Below are 19,710 nucleotides of genomic sequence, written 5' to 3' on the forward strand. Positions count from 1 at the left end.
GGGAACTTGCACCCTGCTCAAACTACTAGGACACCACTCCCCCAGTAACATAATCTTATGAATTATAAAACTGTGATAACTACATAAACTATGATTAGAGATACCAATTTCCCCCTTCCCATTTCCAAAGATGATACATTTAATACACAGACCAGGGGTCTTCCAAGCCTGGTCCTCAGGACCCACAGCCATGCATGTTTTAGGCGTTTCCCTGCTTCTACACACCCGACCTAAATAACTGAGTGATTAATAGGCCCCTGCAGCCTTAGATGAATGCTGAGGCCATCCTAAAATCATTGTTTCAGTTGTGGTGTCTAAAACCTGCAAGACAGACGGTCCTGAGGACCAGGCTCGAAGACCCCTGGACTAGACACGTTCTACCCTGGAACAAAGCGTGTCATTACAATCTTTAAACCCCCAAGGCAACTACAACTGCATGTTGTTTGCTAAAGTTAAATGGCACACATTGTTCTCATGCAGATTCAGCCAGTGTTTTTTTCTCATTCCGAGGCCATTCTAAGTTCGACTTACAACGAACAATCTTTACTCTAAAGACCAACTGTCCCTGAAACCAGTAGTAAAATGGAGAAAAGGGTATATATTTATGCTCCTCTATTTGCAGACATCTACAATGTTTGCACCACTCTTTGGGTATTTTTTTAAACCCATATATAAATAATAATAATAAAAAATAAATAACAAAAACCTTACTGGTCAGAGGTTTAAATTTAGGGATACAAACCATTTTGCCCTAAACCTACAAATCCTGACAAATACCCTTTCCAACTTTTCTTGTCTTCCTTCTTTGATAATTAACTTTATCGTCAAAACCTAGTATGGGAAAAAAATAATAATAAAAAAAAATAACTTAAATGTACTTTTCTCTATTGGTTAAGGGGTTAATCCCATACAGATTAACTGGATACAATGTGCTTTGAACCAGATAAACAAGGAAGAAAAATTTATTGTCAGGATGTCACAGCCAAAAATCAAATAGAGACTGAGGAAGCTCAATTGTTAAAGCTAAGAAGGTGTGAAGATTATCTGGCAGGAATGTCGGAAAAAAATGGAAAGGTACAATCTGATTAGTGTGATGGAAAGCAATAAAAAACGAAATCAACCGGCTATAGTTCTCGGATTTTGTCATATATAAACATGAAAACCTGAACAAGGAGGTGAAAGAGAAAAAAAAATACAATCGGTACTGCAACAAAAAAAGGTTTGTGTTATTGAACACTACTCATAATATAACCTTTCATATATTTTCTTTTATCAGTTTCTTAACCTTGCCTGCAAAGCTGAATTGTCGCAGTATTTGTGCATTGACAAACAACAGTTTCTCTTGTCCCATGCCCTCTCAATCGTTTGGGCCTGAACCAAAAACGGTTCGGGCCAATCACGCTGCAGTATTATGGTTTAAGACGGGACATCCCAGCTGTAATTAAAGCAAGAGCTGCCGAGCTGTTGGTTCTTAAAAAAGGGAAATCTATGTACCTATTGATGGGAGTTTTAGACAGAGAATGTGCTTAGTTCTTAGGCATTTAATAAATGACAGGAACATTTTCAATTTTGCAGTAATGGACCTGGCTGCATCTTTACAACAAAACAAGGGTGTCCAAACATTGTGCCAAAGTTGTCAAGTCAATAGTCATGGGGCAAAAATGAACAAATAAATCATAAAAAATATTGTGAATTTTATAAGCTTAACAAAAAAGAAGCATGTAATACTTCAGTAAAAAAAATATAAAAAAAAGATTTTTTGGAGTAAAGGAATGTGTAAATCATTATAGACCCAAAACTTAAAAAGGGTGTAGCATCTTTTACATCCAGTTTTAAAATATGTGCTCTACTATAAAAAAAAAATTATATTTTGTCAATTCTCAGCAATAAAAACAGAGTTTGTGTTACTCGTTTGAGTCACATTGGTTATATTAAAACCAGTTCAATAATTAAAAGCAGAATCGAGCACATCAGAGTCTACTTTTGAGGAAAAGTCACTGGATCCTATTTACTTCACTATAATAATGTCTTACATAAAAATAAAATGTCTCTGTCTGCATTAACCACCTGTGCAAATGGGCAACATTTAAAATGATTCTAGGACGTCAGGGACAACACAAAATCAGTACAGGGTCCTCATGTGGCCCCCGGACCACACTTTGGACACCCCTGCAATAAAGTGTTCTCCCTGTAATCCGATTAAAAAAAAAAAGTCAAAAAATTTGAATGACAATTCAAAACTTTTACTGTTTTACATTTGAAAACGTAGACTGAACACTTAATTTATTTTTGCCATGTTTACTGTACCTTTCTTTTACTCGTTTGTTTAAGCTTAATTCATTTTCTGAGACGGTGTCATGTCAAGACAACAACATCAACATCCGAGATTTGCTATCACCATTCCGCATTTAACATCGCTTTGTTACAACTCTCATTTCACCGAAGCCTTGTCAAAAAGACTGACTCCAACTAGAACTCCACATCTAGCAGTTTGTGCAACTTTAGGTGTAGTTTTTGCTGTCCTGATATTTGACAGAAGTCTTCCCACCGTCATAGACTCTCACCTGCCCACTTTCCCAAGTTGTTGGGAGACACCAGACGTCCGTTGCCCAGCACCCACACCTTGAAGCCGGACAGTAGCCGGCACACGGAGCACACGGACAGCCAGGCCGCGGTCAGGGCACCGAGCCAGAAGAGCGGCGCTTCCGCGGCCCGGATCAAGACTTCTCCGTTGAGCGACATCCCCGCACCGGTCACTTCTCTGTCTGTAGGCTGCAGCGACACTGGCGCCTGGACTTTCAACCTCTTGACAGTTGCTGAACGTGCAAAGAGAAGAGGAGCTAAGACGCCCGTGTCAGGCAGGCACTTCCGCAGCTGTATTTGGCCGTCTGTGATTGGGCCTTTCTTCTTCTTTGTCTTCTTTGGTGCGTTTCCTAGCAACAGTGAAAATCCGGAGCGTTAGCACCACCTACCGTCGAGCTACACTAGTTCAAGGATTCAACATGTTCGATGATTGAAATGCGTACCGTCCGTAAAGATAAATTAGACATTTCAGTGTTTTTTTACTGTATAAAAACAGTTAGCGTGTTAAAGAGGTTTTAGTTAATTTGTAGTTTAAATTTATGTTCTCTTTCATATCCTGTTAATTGCAATTCCTTCGCACTTTAAACTGTTTTTGTGAACTCCTTTAACAAGGGGATTTTCAATAAAAATGTATTGTTATTTCCTGTATGTTCAGGTGATAAGACTGTATATAGAAAACACCTGGTGATGTTTTCATAGGAGCTCTGTATTTGTACATCTGAACTTTGTTTTATATTTTTTAAACCATCTTTATTTTTGCAAGTGCATCTTATTGAAACACATGGTCTTATTTTCAAGAGCAAATTTGATAAATATAAAAAGCAGAAAAATGTTAAAACAGACTATAGTAAGTACAGCTCATACAACACATCAATTAAAAATATACTCAATATATGCCATTACAACCCCTTATTTCTATACAGTGTTTGCACCTCCTATCTCATTTGCTTTTATGTCTTGAGATATTTTAAATTGGTGCTGTAATTCTCAAGTACACAGACACTAATTTTATTTTTGCTTAAGGATTTTTTGTCACTCTGTTGGAATTTTCCACTCATGCTTTCTTTATTTAAAAAAAAATGTCCAGCTGCTGTTCAAACTAAACCTTTTTGATTTGCAATTACACAACATATTTATTTATCACTTAATATGCATCATTTTAAGTAAATTGTGCCCTTTAGTAGTTTGATATATTTTGTGCGTTATGTAACACTACAATCAAATCAGCAGGTTATGTTCTGGTAAATAGATCTATATTTTTTGACTATATTAAAAAAGAATATCAGACTTTTGCTTGTTTTTTAGCATCTTTGGTAAAAGATGTACATATGAAACTCAAACATCAACATGGAACATGATTTATAACCTAGATGATTTTTTTGTTATTCATTTTAAGAAAATTAGTTGAATAAATAAAAATGTAAATATGCAGCCATAGATAAAAAAAAATACAATTAAATTACCAATATACACTCATCAAATTTTCACCTTTCTAAGAATGTGTTAAATTTAGTTTTTCCTAAAATTCTGATCACTGATTTTACTTCACGTGTGTGTTTTCACAGCTTTGTTTTAAAGCCTGCAGATTTATTTATTTTTTTATTAAAGAGCTACTGCTTTTATATAGACTATTTATAATTATACTAGAATTGTTGACTTACATTTTCGAGAACCTGGTTATGCTTGCTTCAAAATATTAACGCTTAGGTCAACAATGGCACTAAAGAAAAAAAACTTTGCTTTATGAATGTCAGTGCAACACCACCATGTGTTTAATTTGTGTGATAGATGTTTAATACTAAATAATTGCCTTTGCTTTCTTTGGTGTATACCTAACAGACATTATAATAAATAATTATGTCCAACTTAGTGTACAGTTATAGACACATACACACACGCATACGATGAACATCATTCTGTCGAGATGCAGCAGACATCAGTGGTCCATAATGTTAGTGCGAGCGTTACATAAGCGCCTTGCTACTAAAAATAGAAATGCACCAATTGTAAACATGGGTCTAAACTGTTGGCTGTGGACTTTCAAAGGAACCTGAGTGAAATTTAGATCAGAGCATTGTCTTGGTTGCAACTGATCGTCACTGTGAATGCCCACAGGCAAGTCCTGCAAGTCTGCTGCACCTGCCTTAGTGACTGAGTGTTCTGGAGGTGAATGAAGAGTGTTCCTTCCAACTGTTGCATTGATTGGTTCATGAATAAAAGTGCCACAGATTGTAACATTTCATAACTTAAAATGTTTGTTTGAACAGCACATTAGCACCACAGGCTGATGCTTTCTTAATTTTATTATATTACAGTTCTTCTTAGCTGTATGCTCATAAAATTCTTCTTTTTATTCATAAAATGACAACAATGCTCTCATGTTTATGTATCATCTTTGTTGCATGCTTCTGATTCACCTTAGAATAAAACAAAAAAATAAAAAATAAGCACAGAATTTCCACTGGCTTTGATTGATAGTTATTCCATGTAGATCTTCCCAAGCAAAGTATCACAAAAGCACATGCAGATTATTATATTTTCATAGAATCCAGAAATTATTTGATAGAAATGTAAAATGCTCATGCTGAGTGGGATCTTATTCTGTTTTTATTATTAATCAGAATTCCTGTGAACAACAATTAACATTGGTAGCAGTGTTTAGTATACAATACCTGGGTAATCATATGTTGAGAAAGTGAACACACAAATAATCCAAAAGTTTTTCTTTATTAATCTTTTTATTTTAAACTGTCATACAATGTATGCACAATTGTACACATCAACAATGAGTAAAAACAACATGACAGAGTGAGGTAGAAATATAAAATCAAAGAGAACTAATTTGTTACCGTCATTTAAAGGAGTGTATTAATGGTTTGATATTAAAAATGTGGTAAAAAAAAATAAGTTTTCCATTCATGTGGATCTAAAAAAAACACAGACGTACATTTTCATAAACTCTGACTCATTTCATAACCATTTTGTTCGTATTCCATGCCTTTTATTAAACAAAGCACATCAGAGACAGAAAAAAAACTGCACATTATGATTCATGCTACAACTACTTTCCACTGAACACTTAAGCTTCATGTGTGCTAGATTTTTTTCATTTTATTTCAGTATATGTTTCACGCTGGTGTTTGGTGACACTTGCTTCCACGTCAAATCTTTGTGATAACTTAACGCAGCATTTCCATTAATTGTTCAATAGAATATCTCTCTGCTGAGGACACATCCATCCATCCATCCATCCATCCATCCATCCATCGTATATCCCTGCTTATCCTTGCAGGGTCACAGGGACTGGTCCCTATCTCTAGCAGTCAGTGGGCGAGAGATGGGGTACACCCTTGACAGATCGTCAGTCTGTCACAGTGCAGCACAGAGACACACAGGACACATGCTGTCTCATCAGGGCAGAGAGAACAATTGAACACATGCATGCATGGTTTAATAAATTTAGTCTATTGCTTGTAAATAACTAAGATGATCTAAATGTCTCGTATTCAGATACTTGTACACTCCCACATGTGCAGCACTGTCACCCAGCTTCAAATTAAAACACACTCACACTCTGTCAAAAAAAATAATAAATTAGGAAAATGACGAAAATTACAGCATGTCAAAGGTCACCACAGTGTTTAATGGTAATTCCTATTTCTTGCGTTGATTTAGAAAGATATAAAACACATGTTCTGACGTCTTATGATAAAGGAGCACACATGGTAATACATTGTAACCCTGCAGAAATAAATAGACATCCAAAAAAAAATGTCATCTTTTAATCATTGTTTATTTTATTATTTAGTATGGAGAATAACTTCAAACCCAACAGCATAAAGACCACGGACAAAACGCCACATCTAGCCAATATGCATGAACTGATGCTGGTATAAGACAAATATTGCAAAGAAATTAAATGGTTCACAACAGGGTAGTCTTTGGTTTGGAAGGTACTAGACAACTTCACCATTCCTGAGAAAAGCATGGCGGGAGCTTACTGCCTGCTTCTTGATGTGGGTCAAATCTCAGACTAAAGGCTATTAGAGCAACTTCAAGATTAATGTAAGGTCCAGTCATTTATGTCAGTGGAAGATTGTCACAGAAAATCACATGTAAACTTGTTAGAAAAATAAAGCAATCATTTATATGCTGTTCAATGCTAGGAGGAAGTCTGCGTTTAAGGGATCTGCCGATTATGTCTCACACTATTCAATTTTACATGTGTGGACAATTGAATAAAAAACCATAGTATGAGCCGGAAAAATATCAAGAGCACTAATAATTAAATGATTTGTGTCCAAATATTCAGTAGAAGACATTATGGGCTGTAATGTTTAATAAAGTGTTTGAGTAGTATCGTGACAGGCTGGACTGGACACTTTAATCATAACTTGCAAAAATAAGAAGGCACTGATGCACTTAGTTCTGATAGCATTTTTATAATTTATGTTAATAGCTAGTAAAAAAAAAAAAAGAAAAGAACAAACTTTGAAGGTAAGTTACAAGAATCAATTGAAATGTTGTAGCCTATGTAGTCTAAGAGAAAGAGAGACAACCTGGATGAATGAGCATTTCACAAAAACAGAAACAGAATATAGTGAACATATGTTCACATTCTTTTACAGGTATTCTCACTCACTCTGTAGATTCCACTTGCTGACCTAGCTGTTGTTTGGCCACTGCTGCTGTCTCCAAATGTGTATTATATTTGCGTGCGGAGTGGGGAGCCTGTGAGTTAAAGGGTAAATAAGAAATAAGAAAGTAAACACAACATGAGGGAGCAGAAACAGTAAAAATAAAATATTATATTTTTTTTTTCAAATGATGCGTAAATGAAAGACACATTTGAAAACATGGACACATCAATGTGTGACGTAGGATAAATGCAGAACATGAATAGATTAAATAAAAAAACGTGCAACAAGAACTTGTATTTTCAGATGAAGTTTGTCCTATTGTAAATGGTATTAATTGTACATAATACTAAGAGCAAACTGAGCAGAAAAATAATACAATTTGATATTTGAATGATGGGCATAAAAACAATGAGCATAAAAATGGGCATACAAAATAATAATGGTTGTGTTTTTAAAACATGTTGGTAATGTAGTTTCACCCACAGCTGGCTCAGCGATGGATGGATGGATGGATGGATGGATGGATGGATGGATGGATGGATGGATGGATGGATGGATGGATGGATGGATGGATGGATGGATGGATGGATGGATGGATGGATGGATAGATAGATAGATAGATAGATAGATAGATAGATAGATAGATAGATAGATAGATAGATAGATAGATAGATAGATAGATAGATAGAGTTGACATTATGCAGAATCAGTGTAATCAATAAATTGGTAAGATTAATTTGGTAAAAATCAGTCCACACAAAGACAAAGACTTAAATATCATAACAGTTTTTAAATAAAATTCAGGTTGTCCTTTTATTATTTTTTTTTTAATTCTTTGCACAGCAATAAGCAACATTTTTATGTGTAGTTTTGCAGACCAACTGCTAAAGAGGGAACTGTGTGTAAGACGTGTGTCTATCTCGGCGTTTGCTTTTTACTCGTTCAGATGCAGACGCATATAAATAATAATTAAATTCAAGTATCTAGCTAAATAACTCCCTGTTACATTCAATGAGCGTGTGTGTGTGTGTGTGTGTGTGTGTGTGTGTGTGTGTGTGTGTGTGTGTGTGTGTGTGTGTGTGTGTGTGCAGAAGCACTTTGAGAGTCCAGCTCTCGGTGTTACAACAGCCTGTTTTGACAGCAGCGGTGGGACTCCTCCATCCAAAACAACACGAGCGACGTTAACGTCCTCCACGAATGCTTTTTGGGGTAAGGGCTTCCCGGATTCATGTATGCACAGCAAGCCCAGACCGCAAAAAGATTCGTGACGGACAGCTGCTACAAATCAGTCAATCTCCAGTCCACGACTCCCCGAGGGTCTTCATCTTCAAAGTGTCCTCAGCTTTTGCACTGTGCGTTTGACTTGTGCATTGACTGAACTGTATCTGATCTGAACACTGGTCTAGCTGCTCTTGGGTTTGCTGCAACACGCAGCCTTGTTATTAAAAAGAGCGGCGATGAGGAGAGGCGGTATCTTATCGCCGTTGTAGACTTTAACACGCAGCAGTGGAATGCTCGTGGTCTGATTGGACCGGGTACCCAGTCATCCACCAATAGGGATGCAGGGAAAAAGAGCACCTAAATGCAGAAGGCCAAAGCACCTGACAGTTTCTGGACTACATCTGCTGTCATGGACAGCAAAGTGGCTGAAAACAATTAAGCCGCAGCTGAAAACACGCGTCTCTTCATTGTGATCTGGTGTGTGGATCCTAACTGGATGCGTCACTCAGAGCGCATTCTGTTTAAATAAATATAAACTTTTCATTATATGCAAAGGGTTAATTTTGGCTCCAAATCCCGAGCTGCTGATGTAGGGGCCCCACCCTCGCTTCATTTTTATTGGGCCGCCCAGTCTTTCAGCCGAGGACGCGTCTCCCCAGCCTGTCACGATTCTCCCCATCTGTCTCGAGCGCACCGGAGCCAGACGCCACTGACGCAGCACGCGCCTTACTCACTTTTAGCAGTCACGACTCGAGGCTCATCATGCACAAAAGGGAGGAGAGATGAAAAAAAAAAAGAAAATCTGCAAACGGAATCAAATTGTACATGTGCCGCTTTTGTGAGGCGACCCCTTTATCTGCATGACAATAAAAATCACTCATGTATGTGATCAGATTGCAGTACGCTGCAAAAAGCGTAAAGATCGAACACATCAAAAAGCATAAACTCTGGTGCATCAAACTAATCAGCGATGCCCACGGCGGTATTTGTATTTGCGCGGAGTGTAAACCTGCAAACCACTACCAGAGAACACTTTCAGCACCACAAGCAAAAGGACAGCTCCCCTCACACTAGGCTGAAAAGCAGTCAACAAATCTCAGAATGGGGGATCTCAAAGTAGCAGCAGCAGGACTGATGTCGGCAATCTTATCTGCTTCACGACTTTTCCACCCATCCCAATGATCATAACCGAGGGTGATCCCCGTGTAGCTGCAAACACACACCAGTTGATGTCCCTTCCAGCAGAAAAAAATGGCACCATTTCTCACAAAGAGCACTCGTTAAACGAGACGCGTTACGAGCAGGCATCTCATGTAAATAAAAATTGATGCAAAGCCCAAACTTTTTTGTCAAAAGAGAACAAAAAAAAAATAAAAAAAATAATGCATGTTACTGATGCAGAGCAGTGTACTTCAGAGAGAGGTAGAATCAACTCACCGTTGTAGCAGCAGAGCCTCTGTTAAAAAACACGGAAAGCAGCTTTAAAAAGGGACTAAACAGCCTCTTTGTCCATTAAATCTGCTCCGGCTTTTCTCTTCTCTCACTGTACTCTTGAATGGTATGCCTTTTATAGGAGTGATGCCCCCTATCTATTTCTGGATCACGATCCAACCCCGTTTCTATTTTTAGCTCGCGCGTGATGAAAAAAGAAAAGCTCGCAGAGGTTCCTTGGAGGAATTTCGAGCGTGCGGCGTTTGAGAGCAAGCACGAGCCCTCTTTGCACGGTGGGCTGCACGCGCGCACGCGCAAGCCCGCCCGATTTTTTAAATATTTTATCCGATATACGATAGCCAGCGGGAAACAGCTCCGGCCGGGCTGGTTAAGGGGATAATAATGTGCACAATCCGACCCTTTTTTTAATTATTAATTCATGATTTGTCGCTGAGAGCATGGTGGCACCCTCATTTCCCAGCGCGCGCGTGCACATGCGCGTAGAGACGCACCCATCTGTGAAAATAAAATAAAAAAAATCATAATGAAAAAAAAAACCTGTTTAAAATACTCTAAGGCACCCAAAATTGTAGAGGTTGGTGATGGGTAATTGGGTGTTCTTTTTATTTTTAACGCCTAAACAAATGGAGAACTAAAACAGACTTCCTTCTGCTGCGGGCTGCGTCAGTCACAAAGGCATTGACGTCAGGTAGAGAATCTCCCACTTTGAAGGTGGAAGCAAAGCCTGCTTTTTTGCCTTTAATATGAATAAATACCGTCGAGGGTCCAATTAGCCAGTGGAAATGTGAAAGAGTGGAGGATGAGCCAAAAAAAAAGGACTACACCTCTTTCACTAAACCGAAGTGGCCACGGTTTGGTGACTGTCAAATGTCTGTTCTTTTTTACAGGGAGTAAACCAGTAGCGTCGGGAGCACAATGTGGTGAGTTTTGTGCGAACGAGCTCAAATAAAGCTTGTGAATGTGCTTTAAATGGACTTCAGGTTCGGTTTACTCCTTCGGAACAACCTAAGTGGCCTACAGGGTGATAATGCGGAGCTACACAAAAAGGTGGAGGGCTGCCGCGGTCTCAGTCCTGCAGACTCCCCCCTGCATAGGGCAGAATGCTGAAACGCGTAGTAACGGAGCGCCGCTTGGCCGACCGATGATGCTATTTTTAACTCCCACACTCAACACGCCTGGCGCTGCGGGTTTCTCTGTTCAAGGTGCTACTGTACAGCAGGCGGAATATAAACCCGAGGCTGTTTTCATCGGACGGATTACAGCCTCCCCGGAATAAAATATAGATGAACTAAAATGTACGTTATATTTTATTATTTTTAATAACCCGTGTCTCTTTAAGAATGGAGACACTGTCTCATTCATTAAAGCTGCAACCTGCAGGATTTTCATGGCATTGCATTTGCAGGAGACTGAACTCGTTTCTTTTTTCCAGATTTTATTATTAGGTTCCCTGGTTAAATATGTGTATTCCTGCACGCATTGGCTCCAACGTGCAAATGTAATATGTCACTAACATAAACACACAGACTTATCAATAACACATAATGCTGACACACACCTAAACAATAGAGGGAGGTCTGATGTGATGAGTCTGATCAGCCCTGCAGATGGAAAGTATATATATATATTGTTTATATGTGTATATATAAAATGACAATCTGGAAATCAGAGATAATTTAAAAACACACAAAAACATGAAGTCCTTGGTTTTTGATAAGTTTACAATAAAAACTTTTAAAACATAGACCTGTCAAACAAGCACTATATGTTTCTGTCTGTGTGAACACCTTTTTATGAAACAATGTTACTAAAATGCAATTTTTCCAACTAAGTTATTTACACTTGCTGACTACAACACTGCTTTTTTTCCTGGATTGATTGATACAAGTCAATTGCTTTGCTATGCAATCCAGTCTCCTCCATTAAGTTTTCTTAAGTTTGCCTAGGTTCTCCTGAAAATGATACTACAGGGTGATATCAAACTACTGGGTGGATGTGCAATGACAAAAACTAAAATACAGAGGGGGGGGGGGGGGGGGGGGCTCTGTGTTTAATTGTATGATACAAGGGATTTTTTTTTTTTTGGTAGTAATGTATAAGCTCTGCGCAATGTTGCAAGCCTTTTCTGGATATTTGTGCTCTCTACAGTAACAAGAACTTCGGAAGACGTGCAATTCCTGAACTGAGGTTTAACCTAGTGATGGATGGACTTACAGTAAGTAATGTATGTATGCATGAACAGTGCAAAGTACTTACAATGACAATATATACAATTTACCATTTATTGACTTGACATCCAAATGACACTACTTTTACTGATAGAAACTAAAACCAACACAATGAAGTGTGTGTACATATAAAAAGTCTAATCTTAACCTAAACTGTGTTGGTGTGTTTTCCATGCCAGATATGTCATTACTTAAAACACGGTTGTGGTTCAATTAGTGGAATTACTATCAATGGATTAAGTAGCCAGCAATTTTACTGAAGTAAGAGAAGTATTTTTTTCAAAATATAATTGCTTGAAAATGTTGCAAAACTGCATCTATAAGTACATCTTATTCTATGAGTTACTCATGAAAACGCAACTGAGTACATGCAAACTTATATACACTACTACCAATTTCTGATAGATTTAAATTTATGTAAATGATAAATTAATTTGGTCTTTACTAGGTTAATGAAAATAACAGGCATGGCAAGAACAATATAAAGCAGAGAAGCAGCCAACAACCTATGGTTACTCTGGAGAAGTTGCAGACATCCAGAGCTCAGGTGGGAGAATCTAAGGGTAGGGCATCGGTGAGTCATGAACTTCAGAAATATTCCCTTAATGGAAGAGTGGCAAAAAAGGAAGCCATTGCTGATTGACTGCCACAAGAAGCCCTGCTTACAGTTTTTAAAAATTCATATATGAGACCCAACAAGCATGTGGAGTACAGACCTCTGGTTAGATGAAATCAAAGATCAACTTTTTTTTTGCTTACATGCAGAACACTATATATAAATAACATTGCACATCAAATTGAACACATTATTTAAGTGTAAAACATGATAGTGACAACATCATGCTGTGGGGATGCTTTCTTTTAGCAGGTACAGGGAAGCTGGTCACAGTTTATTTGAAGTCCCATGCAAGGAAATCCTGGACGGAAACCTGTTGGAGACTGCGGAAAAAAACACAGTCTCCAACAGGTCTCAGACTGGGGGAGAGATTCACTGGAGTACAGTGGAATGGGTTCTATCAAATCATGTTAATGTACTAAAATGCCCCAGTCTAGAGGTAAATCTAATTGAGAATCGGTGGTAAAACCTTACCATCAATTTTTACATATGCTTTCCATTTAGTCTGACAAAACATGAGCTATTTTGCAAAGAATAACTAGCAAAAAATTAGTAAACCAAATTATACAAAAAATATACAAAACAGAATTAACATTGACATTTTTTTAACCAAATTATGCCAAACTATAAAAGTTGACTGTGAAAAGCAAAGTACACTTAATGAACAAAACGGTTGTACAATCACCTTTAACAGCAATAGTCAATAAAGGTGTGAAGTAGCCAGATCATGAAGCTGCAAAACGAGCCCAAATTAACACTGCTTAAACACAATGCTTGACAACTGGTATAAGTAGTCTGTGCTAATATTGGGTTTGGTTTTCTTCAGACATTGCCCAGTGTATCAAGGGAACATTTCTCTACTTTTGGCTTTCTCTGTCATAAGAACATACAGTATATTGTTGCAGAAATCTTTGGTTTATTCAGATGAAACTCTCCAAACTCAAGTTGTGATGCCATAGTATGGAGGATCGGATCTTACCCAGCAACCATACCAAATAAGCAGTACGTGTTCAGTCTTTTTCTGAAGTCATATTGGCACTACATCATTTACCTTGTTAAATGATCTTTAGAGACTGAGATGTTGATTTTGGGTTGCGTGCAGGTTCTTTGAGCATTGTATCATATTTCCTAGGATTGAGGTAAGGTCTAAAACAGTTTTCAACCTGGAAAAGACCAGATGATTTGTGAGAGGTTTGTGCTTTCTTCTTGCAGTGGATATATGTCTATCCTTTCTTTGGGTTACAATTAATACAATCCCAAAGCCGGTGTTAGAGGACAACAACAACACAGTTTTGAGGTTTGTTATTCACCACCTATCTGTTTAAGCATCTTTTAGAGCAGGGTTCTTCAACCCTAGTCCTATGGACCCATTTTCCTACATGTTTTAGATGTGCCTCTGCTGTACTGCACCTGAATCAAATGATTGCATTAACTCCTCGGCAGCCATCAAGGGCTGTGGAGGCCTGTTGATCACCCATTTATTTTGGTCAGGTGTGTGGAGTTAGGGAAACACCTAAAACATGTGGTGGATCCTGAGGACCAGGGTTGTAGACCCGTTTCAGATGGAGCTGTCCATGGTGCTGCATCCAAAAAACTATTTAGACTGTCATCTTTCTTTTTTATCTTATCAAATTGACTTTAAGAAGATGTGTACACGACTGCAGAAAGTTCATGGAACCATTTAAATCAAAATAAAATTAATCATCAATCTTTTCTAGGGATGTTTTAAAGTAAAACTATTTATTTTCCTGTTCCTTGTCATCCCATTGTGATATTTGCATCTACTTTGGAAACAATACTGATTGGAACACGATTCAGGGACACACACTACTTGTGAAAATGATCAGAAGATGGACTGATGATTGCAACCCTGCATAATCTAGCCTTGATAAGAGAGAGAAAACCTTTCATGCTGTAAGAACTGTAAAACTAAATGACATTGACTATATTTTCGCACCGTGCATGTACTCTGTTTGGAAGCAAAGTCAAATATTGTAATCGAGTAAAATAAAGAAGCCTATCCCATAAATCCAAAGGGGAGAGGCAGGATTTACGTTGAACAGATCTTATGTTTACAGAAGGGCAAAAAGAGACATATAACTATGCACTCTAACACTCATGTGTTGATTAATTCAGTATACAAAATAACCCAGCATATCTTTTGGATATTCGGAACAACAGAAAGACACCAGTCTATTCTGAGTAAACCCACACATGCAAAAAGGGGGTAAAAGGGTAAACTCCACATAATAAGGTGACCCAGAGGTCTAACTTGCTATTTTCATGCTGTGAGACAACAATACCAGGCTTGCTTTTATTTAGAGAGAAAGATTAGAAACTAAGTTTATTTACAAAACAATGGAGAAATCTGGTAAATATTATTATATACAGTGCATTTATTTAGTGGTAATGAAAAATAAATCTAAAATCATCGACATCAAAAAGTGGCAGTCACATCATATTAAAATTAAATCTCAGGAGAATTATTTTTTTTTATTATTTTGATAAGAAGGTCAAGTTATTTTGAATTACTTTAGTAATTTAGCATTTTATCATGATACATTTGATGCAACAGCCAAGCCCATCTACAGTAGCCACTCTTCAAAATGAGAAAGATGAGGGAACGTGCAATTTTTTTACACATTGTGTTTATCTTCATAATTCAGGAAGGACAAAAATTGCCCTTATCCACCGTCTTAGCAATGTCTTAATTATTTTTAAAACTGGAACTGTGACAAAAGAAGACAAATCACGTTTATATACCAAACATGGTTAGGACAGTAAGGGAGATCAGAAAATAAAACAAAATAATACAATCTGTGTAGGACTATGCTACTGCAACAAAATACTAATTTACGCTTTTTACACATCTTTATCAGGGATGTTAATTAATCAGGACATCACATTTACTATTTTTGCTCAACTAATAAACTGTAAACTAATTTGAATAAAGAAATCATTGTATTTGATGAGTGTTGTCTCAACTTCCTGGCGGGCAAACAAAATGAAATTTAAACAAAATTCTGCCTGTGTTTGAAATCTTGGTGCACTTTATCTCAGTGCCTTTATAAATAGTCTTTCATGTCAATGCAGGGACCTCACTATTGTTACATAATGTCTTGCATCACATTCATTCAGTGTTTCTAAATTTAGCCATGCTGAGCTAAATTTACGGTACTTGCATATGCCGAACAAACAACATGCCCATGAGCATCATAAGTTCAGTATAAAGACAAATAACTGAAAAGTCAAAAACAACACAACTTTTGAGCACGTATAAAGGTGCTTTGTTAAGATGTGAACATACAGTATTTTTCATCCCCAAGAAGTGTCATGAATATATTTTTAAAACCCAAATAGTACTCTTTCACAGTGCTATTATTCCTTTGATTATGAGCACACAGATAAAAAGAAAGTATTGTGATTTTTGGTGGTCATACCAAAAGTCGTACAAATTGTAATTTTGAATGCACATATTTGGAGAGTGGCAGTCTTAGAGGGGGTGGGGGAAATATTTCAATCAAAACTTAACATAACTGGAATATAATGTATCAAGATAAGTACTTATGTGTATATAGAAGATGCACAAGTCCTTTTTGCCATTGCGGTAATAGAATTAGCTGCCTCAGCTTCAAAAGATTTAACAAAGGACTCCCAGTGAGTGTACAATCGCTCTTAAAACACTCAATGGGAACAGAGCTTTCACACACACCCCATTCAATGCAGTGTTTTTGTGGCGTGCCAACTCACATGCCTATTACATAACAGAGCTCCTACTCCCAGGCCTAACACCCCTGACAAATCCATGCACGCTTTGCAGCACATGAGCTATTTATACACTGCACCCAAGACAGGATGGTCGAAAATACCTCTTCAGTCAATTATTCATTGAGAAACATTCCAAAACAGAGTGGAGAAGAGGGTTGACTGCACAGAAATAGACAGCGGGGATGACAATAAATATGATCCATTTGCAATGCAGCAGGTTTCGTCCACAGTGGATCTAAAGGAGAGGGGAGGGCTCTGTAGCTGCAAATTTTCCCTTGCATGTGCTTTTCTTTTTATTTATAGGATTCCGTGCACACACTTCAGCTCCTCTGCAACCATCTTGTTACTTCACAGGATTCTAAAAATAGAAGGCTGTTTTGTGCTTGAGCCATTTTTAGAACGCGTATTTGGGAGGTGGGTGCAGCAGGAAAGAAGTGCCTTTTCACATGAAAACTATGTGACTGTCCCTTCCTAAGTGAATGAACATAATGTTCCCTCTTTATTTCACGAGGCTTCGTGCTGCAGAGACACCACCACGTTCCGATGCATAGCTCCAAACAGCTAGGGGGTAATTAGTATCTCAGGTATGTTTTGCTTTACTCATATTTCAGCAAATATTTTCCAGAGTGCAAGATAACCTTTTATATACAGAATACTTTTTTAGCTCTTTATTGTTTTTTTGGCCACATCCATCTTCTGGGAAATTCAAGACCTATGCTTTGATCCTGGTAAACCCATAACTCTCTTAAAAAAACACAGACACTAAAATAAGCTTATTAGATTACTGGCTGACTTTAAAGAAAAATAACAACAGGTGATGACTTGTGAACAGAGGTGAGTAGTAACTAATTGCATTTACTTGAGTAACATTTTTGAAAAAAAAATACTTTTAGGAGTAGTTTTACTGCACTGTACTTTTCACTTTTACTTGAGTCATATTATTACTCAAATATCACTACTCTTACTTGAGTAACATTTTTGACTACTCTGCTCTGGCTACTCTATCTACTGTGATTAACTTCACAAATAAAGAACATACATGTTTTAAATGCACCAGAGAGACAAAGCTTAGCTTTTACGTTAAAGTGAGACTTGTTTGTAAACAAGCTTTATTGCAATGTTATTTTCTACCTGCTGAGCTCACTGAGCCATTTGTAGATCAAATAAACACAGTAAATGGTATTGTAATTGGAAGTACTTTTCACTGTTCTTACATACTGTATACTGTATATCCATAACTGCTGTAAGTATTGCTTTCAAGTTTAATGTTGAAAACATTTAAATATGCAAAACCAATTAAATATATGAGTCTTAAGGTCTAATGTTAAAACTGATTCTGGAAAATAAATTACTTTGAGCTCAGGGATAAATCTGATAACCATTGATGGTAAGCAAGTTTCTCACTTTATTCAAGTAAGCTTCAACTCTACGTAGAAGGCTGCTAAGGTTTATAAATGTGATCATGGTAGTATATGGCCATTGCTTCCACCAGACCTGAGATCAATGTTGGACATGAAGGTTAAGATCAGGAAACGGTCATGGTCAACCAAGTTCTCAATAACCATGCTTGTCCACAGCCTTATGGCTCCTGGTTTGTGCGCTGGTGCACAGTTATGTTAAAACAGGCAGAAAGTTTGAAAGATTAAGTTGACAAAAATGTCTTTACATCCAGGGGAATCAAGAGCTCTGGGGCAGGGCAGGTCCATCATCTGAGTGAAGGTCCCTCCCTCCACATTCTTTAAATTGAAGAAAAATGGTGTCAAACGTTTGTGCAGGAAAACATTTTGTTCCACTATGACTTTAATGAAAGTCTAGTCATGTTTGCAAAGGTCAAGCAGGTTTTGTTTTGCATTACTTAACTCAAACAAAAAAAAGTGTAGATGGTTTGTGTTTTTTTTGTGTTGGTGACACAATTGTTTGTGCCAATATAATTTAACATTTATTTAAGCTAAAACAAGAAACAAGTCATAAGTTATAGCGTCTTTTTTTTGTGTCGGTGGGATAGAGTTGGAGCTTGTAACATTGTGATAACCTTTAGACTTTAATATCTTTAAAACTATGGTTTCAAAAACAACTTTTGCAGCACAAGCCAGTAAAAACAAAGCCTTCATTGAAGCCTTCTTCATTCTTGTTTGAGCTGGATATTGTTATGGATCCTGGTGGAGCTTCTATTACCTGCCTTTTAAACTTTAAAATTATAGCAATAATTATAAATTAGGATATGGTTTTCCTCCAAGACTGCCCTGGACCTGGTTTCATTCATCTTTTCATCAACTCTGACCTCCTTCTGTGTCCCTGCTAAAAAAAAAAAAAAAGAAAAGAAAAAAAAAAAAAGAATGTCCACATAATGATGCTGCCACCACCTGATTGCAAATGTTAAGATTGTGCATTCAGGATGCCATGTTAGTTTCTAATCATATATATAAAACGTTTGGCGTCATATGCCCAGAGCATCTCCTTATGTGTGTGGTTTGTCCACAGCATGGCAAGTGGCACACTGCAAACAGGACTACAGACGGCCTTGTTCTTGATATCCCCCCGTAAACTGTTGAGTGCATCGTTAACAGCCGTCCTGTCAACAGATTCTGCCAACTGAGCAGTGGCTCTCTGCAGATCTTCCAGATATATTATACTGCGCCATAGTTCTGTCACAAAGCTCGGAGGCCTTAACAGAACAGTTTTATTCATACTAAAAGAGTATAAGAATAAACTATGCGTAGATGGACTCTATTTACTTTAGTGTCAGGGATTTAATTTAGGGGAGCCAAAGTTAAAGGGGTGAATACAGTTGCTTGGCGGATTTAAATTTTTTTTTCTTTTTTGAATTAAAAATCATTTAAAATTCTTTGACTTCTCAACAACAAACTAGTTTCGGTTTGTCAAACATGTGATCGCGTGTCATTCACCAATTTCAGTGCAGTGAGGGCTTAGGATCCAGTGAATATTTCTGAAACTTGTGGAAATGAAACGCACAAAAACAGCCTTAAAAAAAAATATGTTTACAATATTTAAGAAGATAAAACAGCCATCAGAAAAATATTAATTATCCCCTGATGTTTCCCAGCTCTACAAAATGTTCAAACAAACAGATGAAGCTTAGCGCTAGAGGTCTCTTTCTGAACTTCTATATTTATTGCAAGAATGAAAATCAAAACCTGCATGTTCTATAATGAAAAATGCCTTTTCCCCCAAAAAAAATTTA

General features: G+C 37.3%; 1 protein-coding gene and 1 long non-coding RNA gene across 2 annotated transcripts in view; both read right to left on the minus strand.

Annotated features, from left to right (window-relative positions):
• Positions 1-2,902, minus strand: part of hsd17b12b (hydroxysteroid (17-beta) dehydrogenase 12b) — a 28,052-nt gene extending 25,150 nt beyond the window's left edge. Inside the window, exon 1 of the mRNA XM_012854254.3 lies at positions 2,565-2,902. Within this exon, the coding sequence (XP_012709708.2) occupies positions 2,565-2,742 (178 nt within the window). The 5' untranslated portion in view covers positions 2,743-2,902. The remainder of the gene's footprint in view (positions 1-2,564) is intronic.
• Positions 2,903-7,024: 4,122 nt separating this feature from the next.
• LOC118562886 lies at positions 7,025-10,348 on the minus strand. The gene is made up of 2 exons (XR_004930862.1): positions 9,882-10,348; positions 7,025-7,314 (listed from the first exon to the last, which is right to left on the minus strand). It is a non-coding gene; the product is annotated as an uncharacterized LOC118562886 (long non-coding RNA).
• Between the last annotated feature and the right edge of the window lie 9,362 nt (positions 10,349-19,710).

Source organism: Fundulus heteroclitus, chromosome 4, assembly GCF_011125445.2.
Source record: "Fundulus heteroclitus isolate FHET01 chromosome 4, MU-UCD_Fhet_4.1, whole genome shotgun sequence".
NCBI classification, from domain to species: domain Eukaryota; kingdom Metazoa; phylum Chordata; class Actinopteri; order Cyprinodontiformes; family Fundulidae; genus Fundulus; species Fundulus heteroclitus.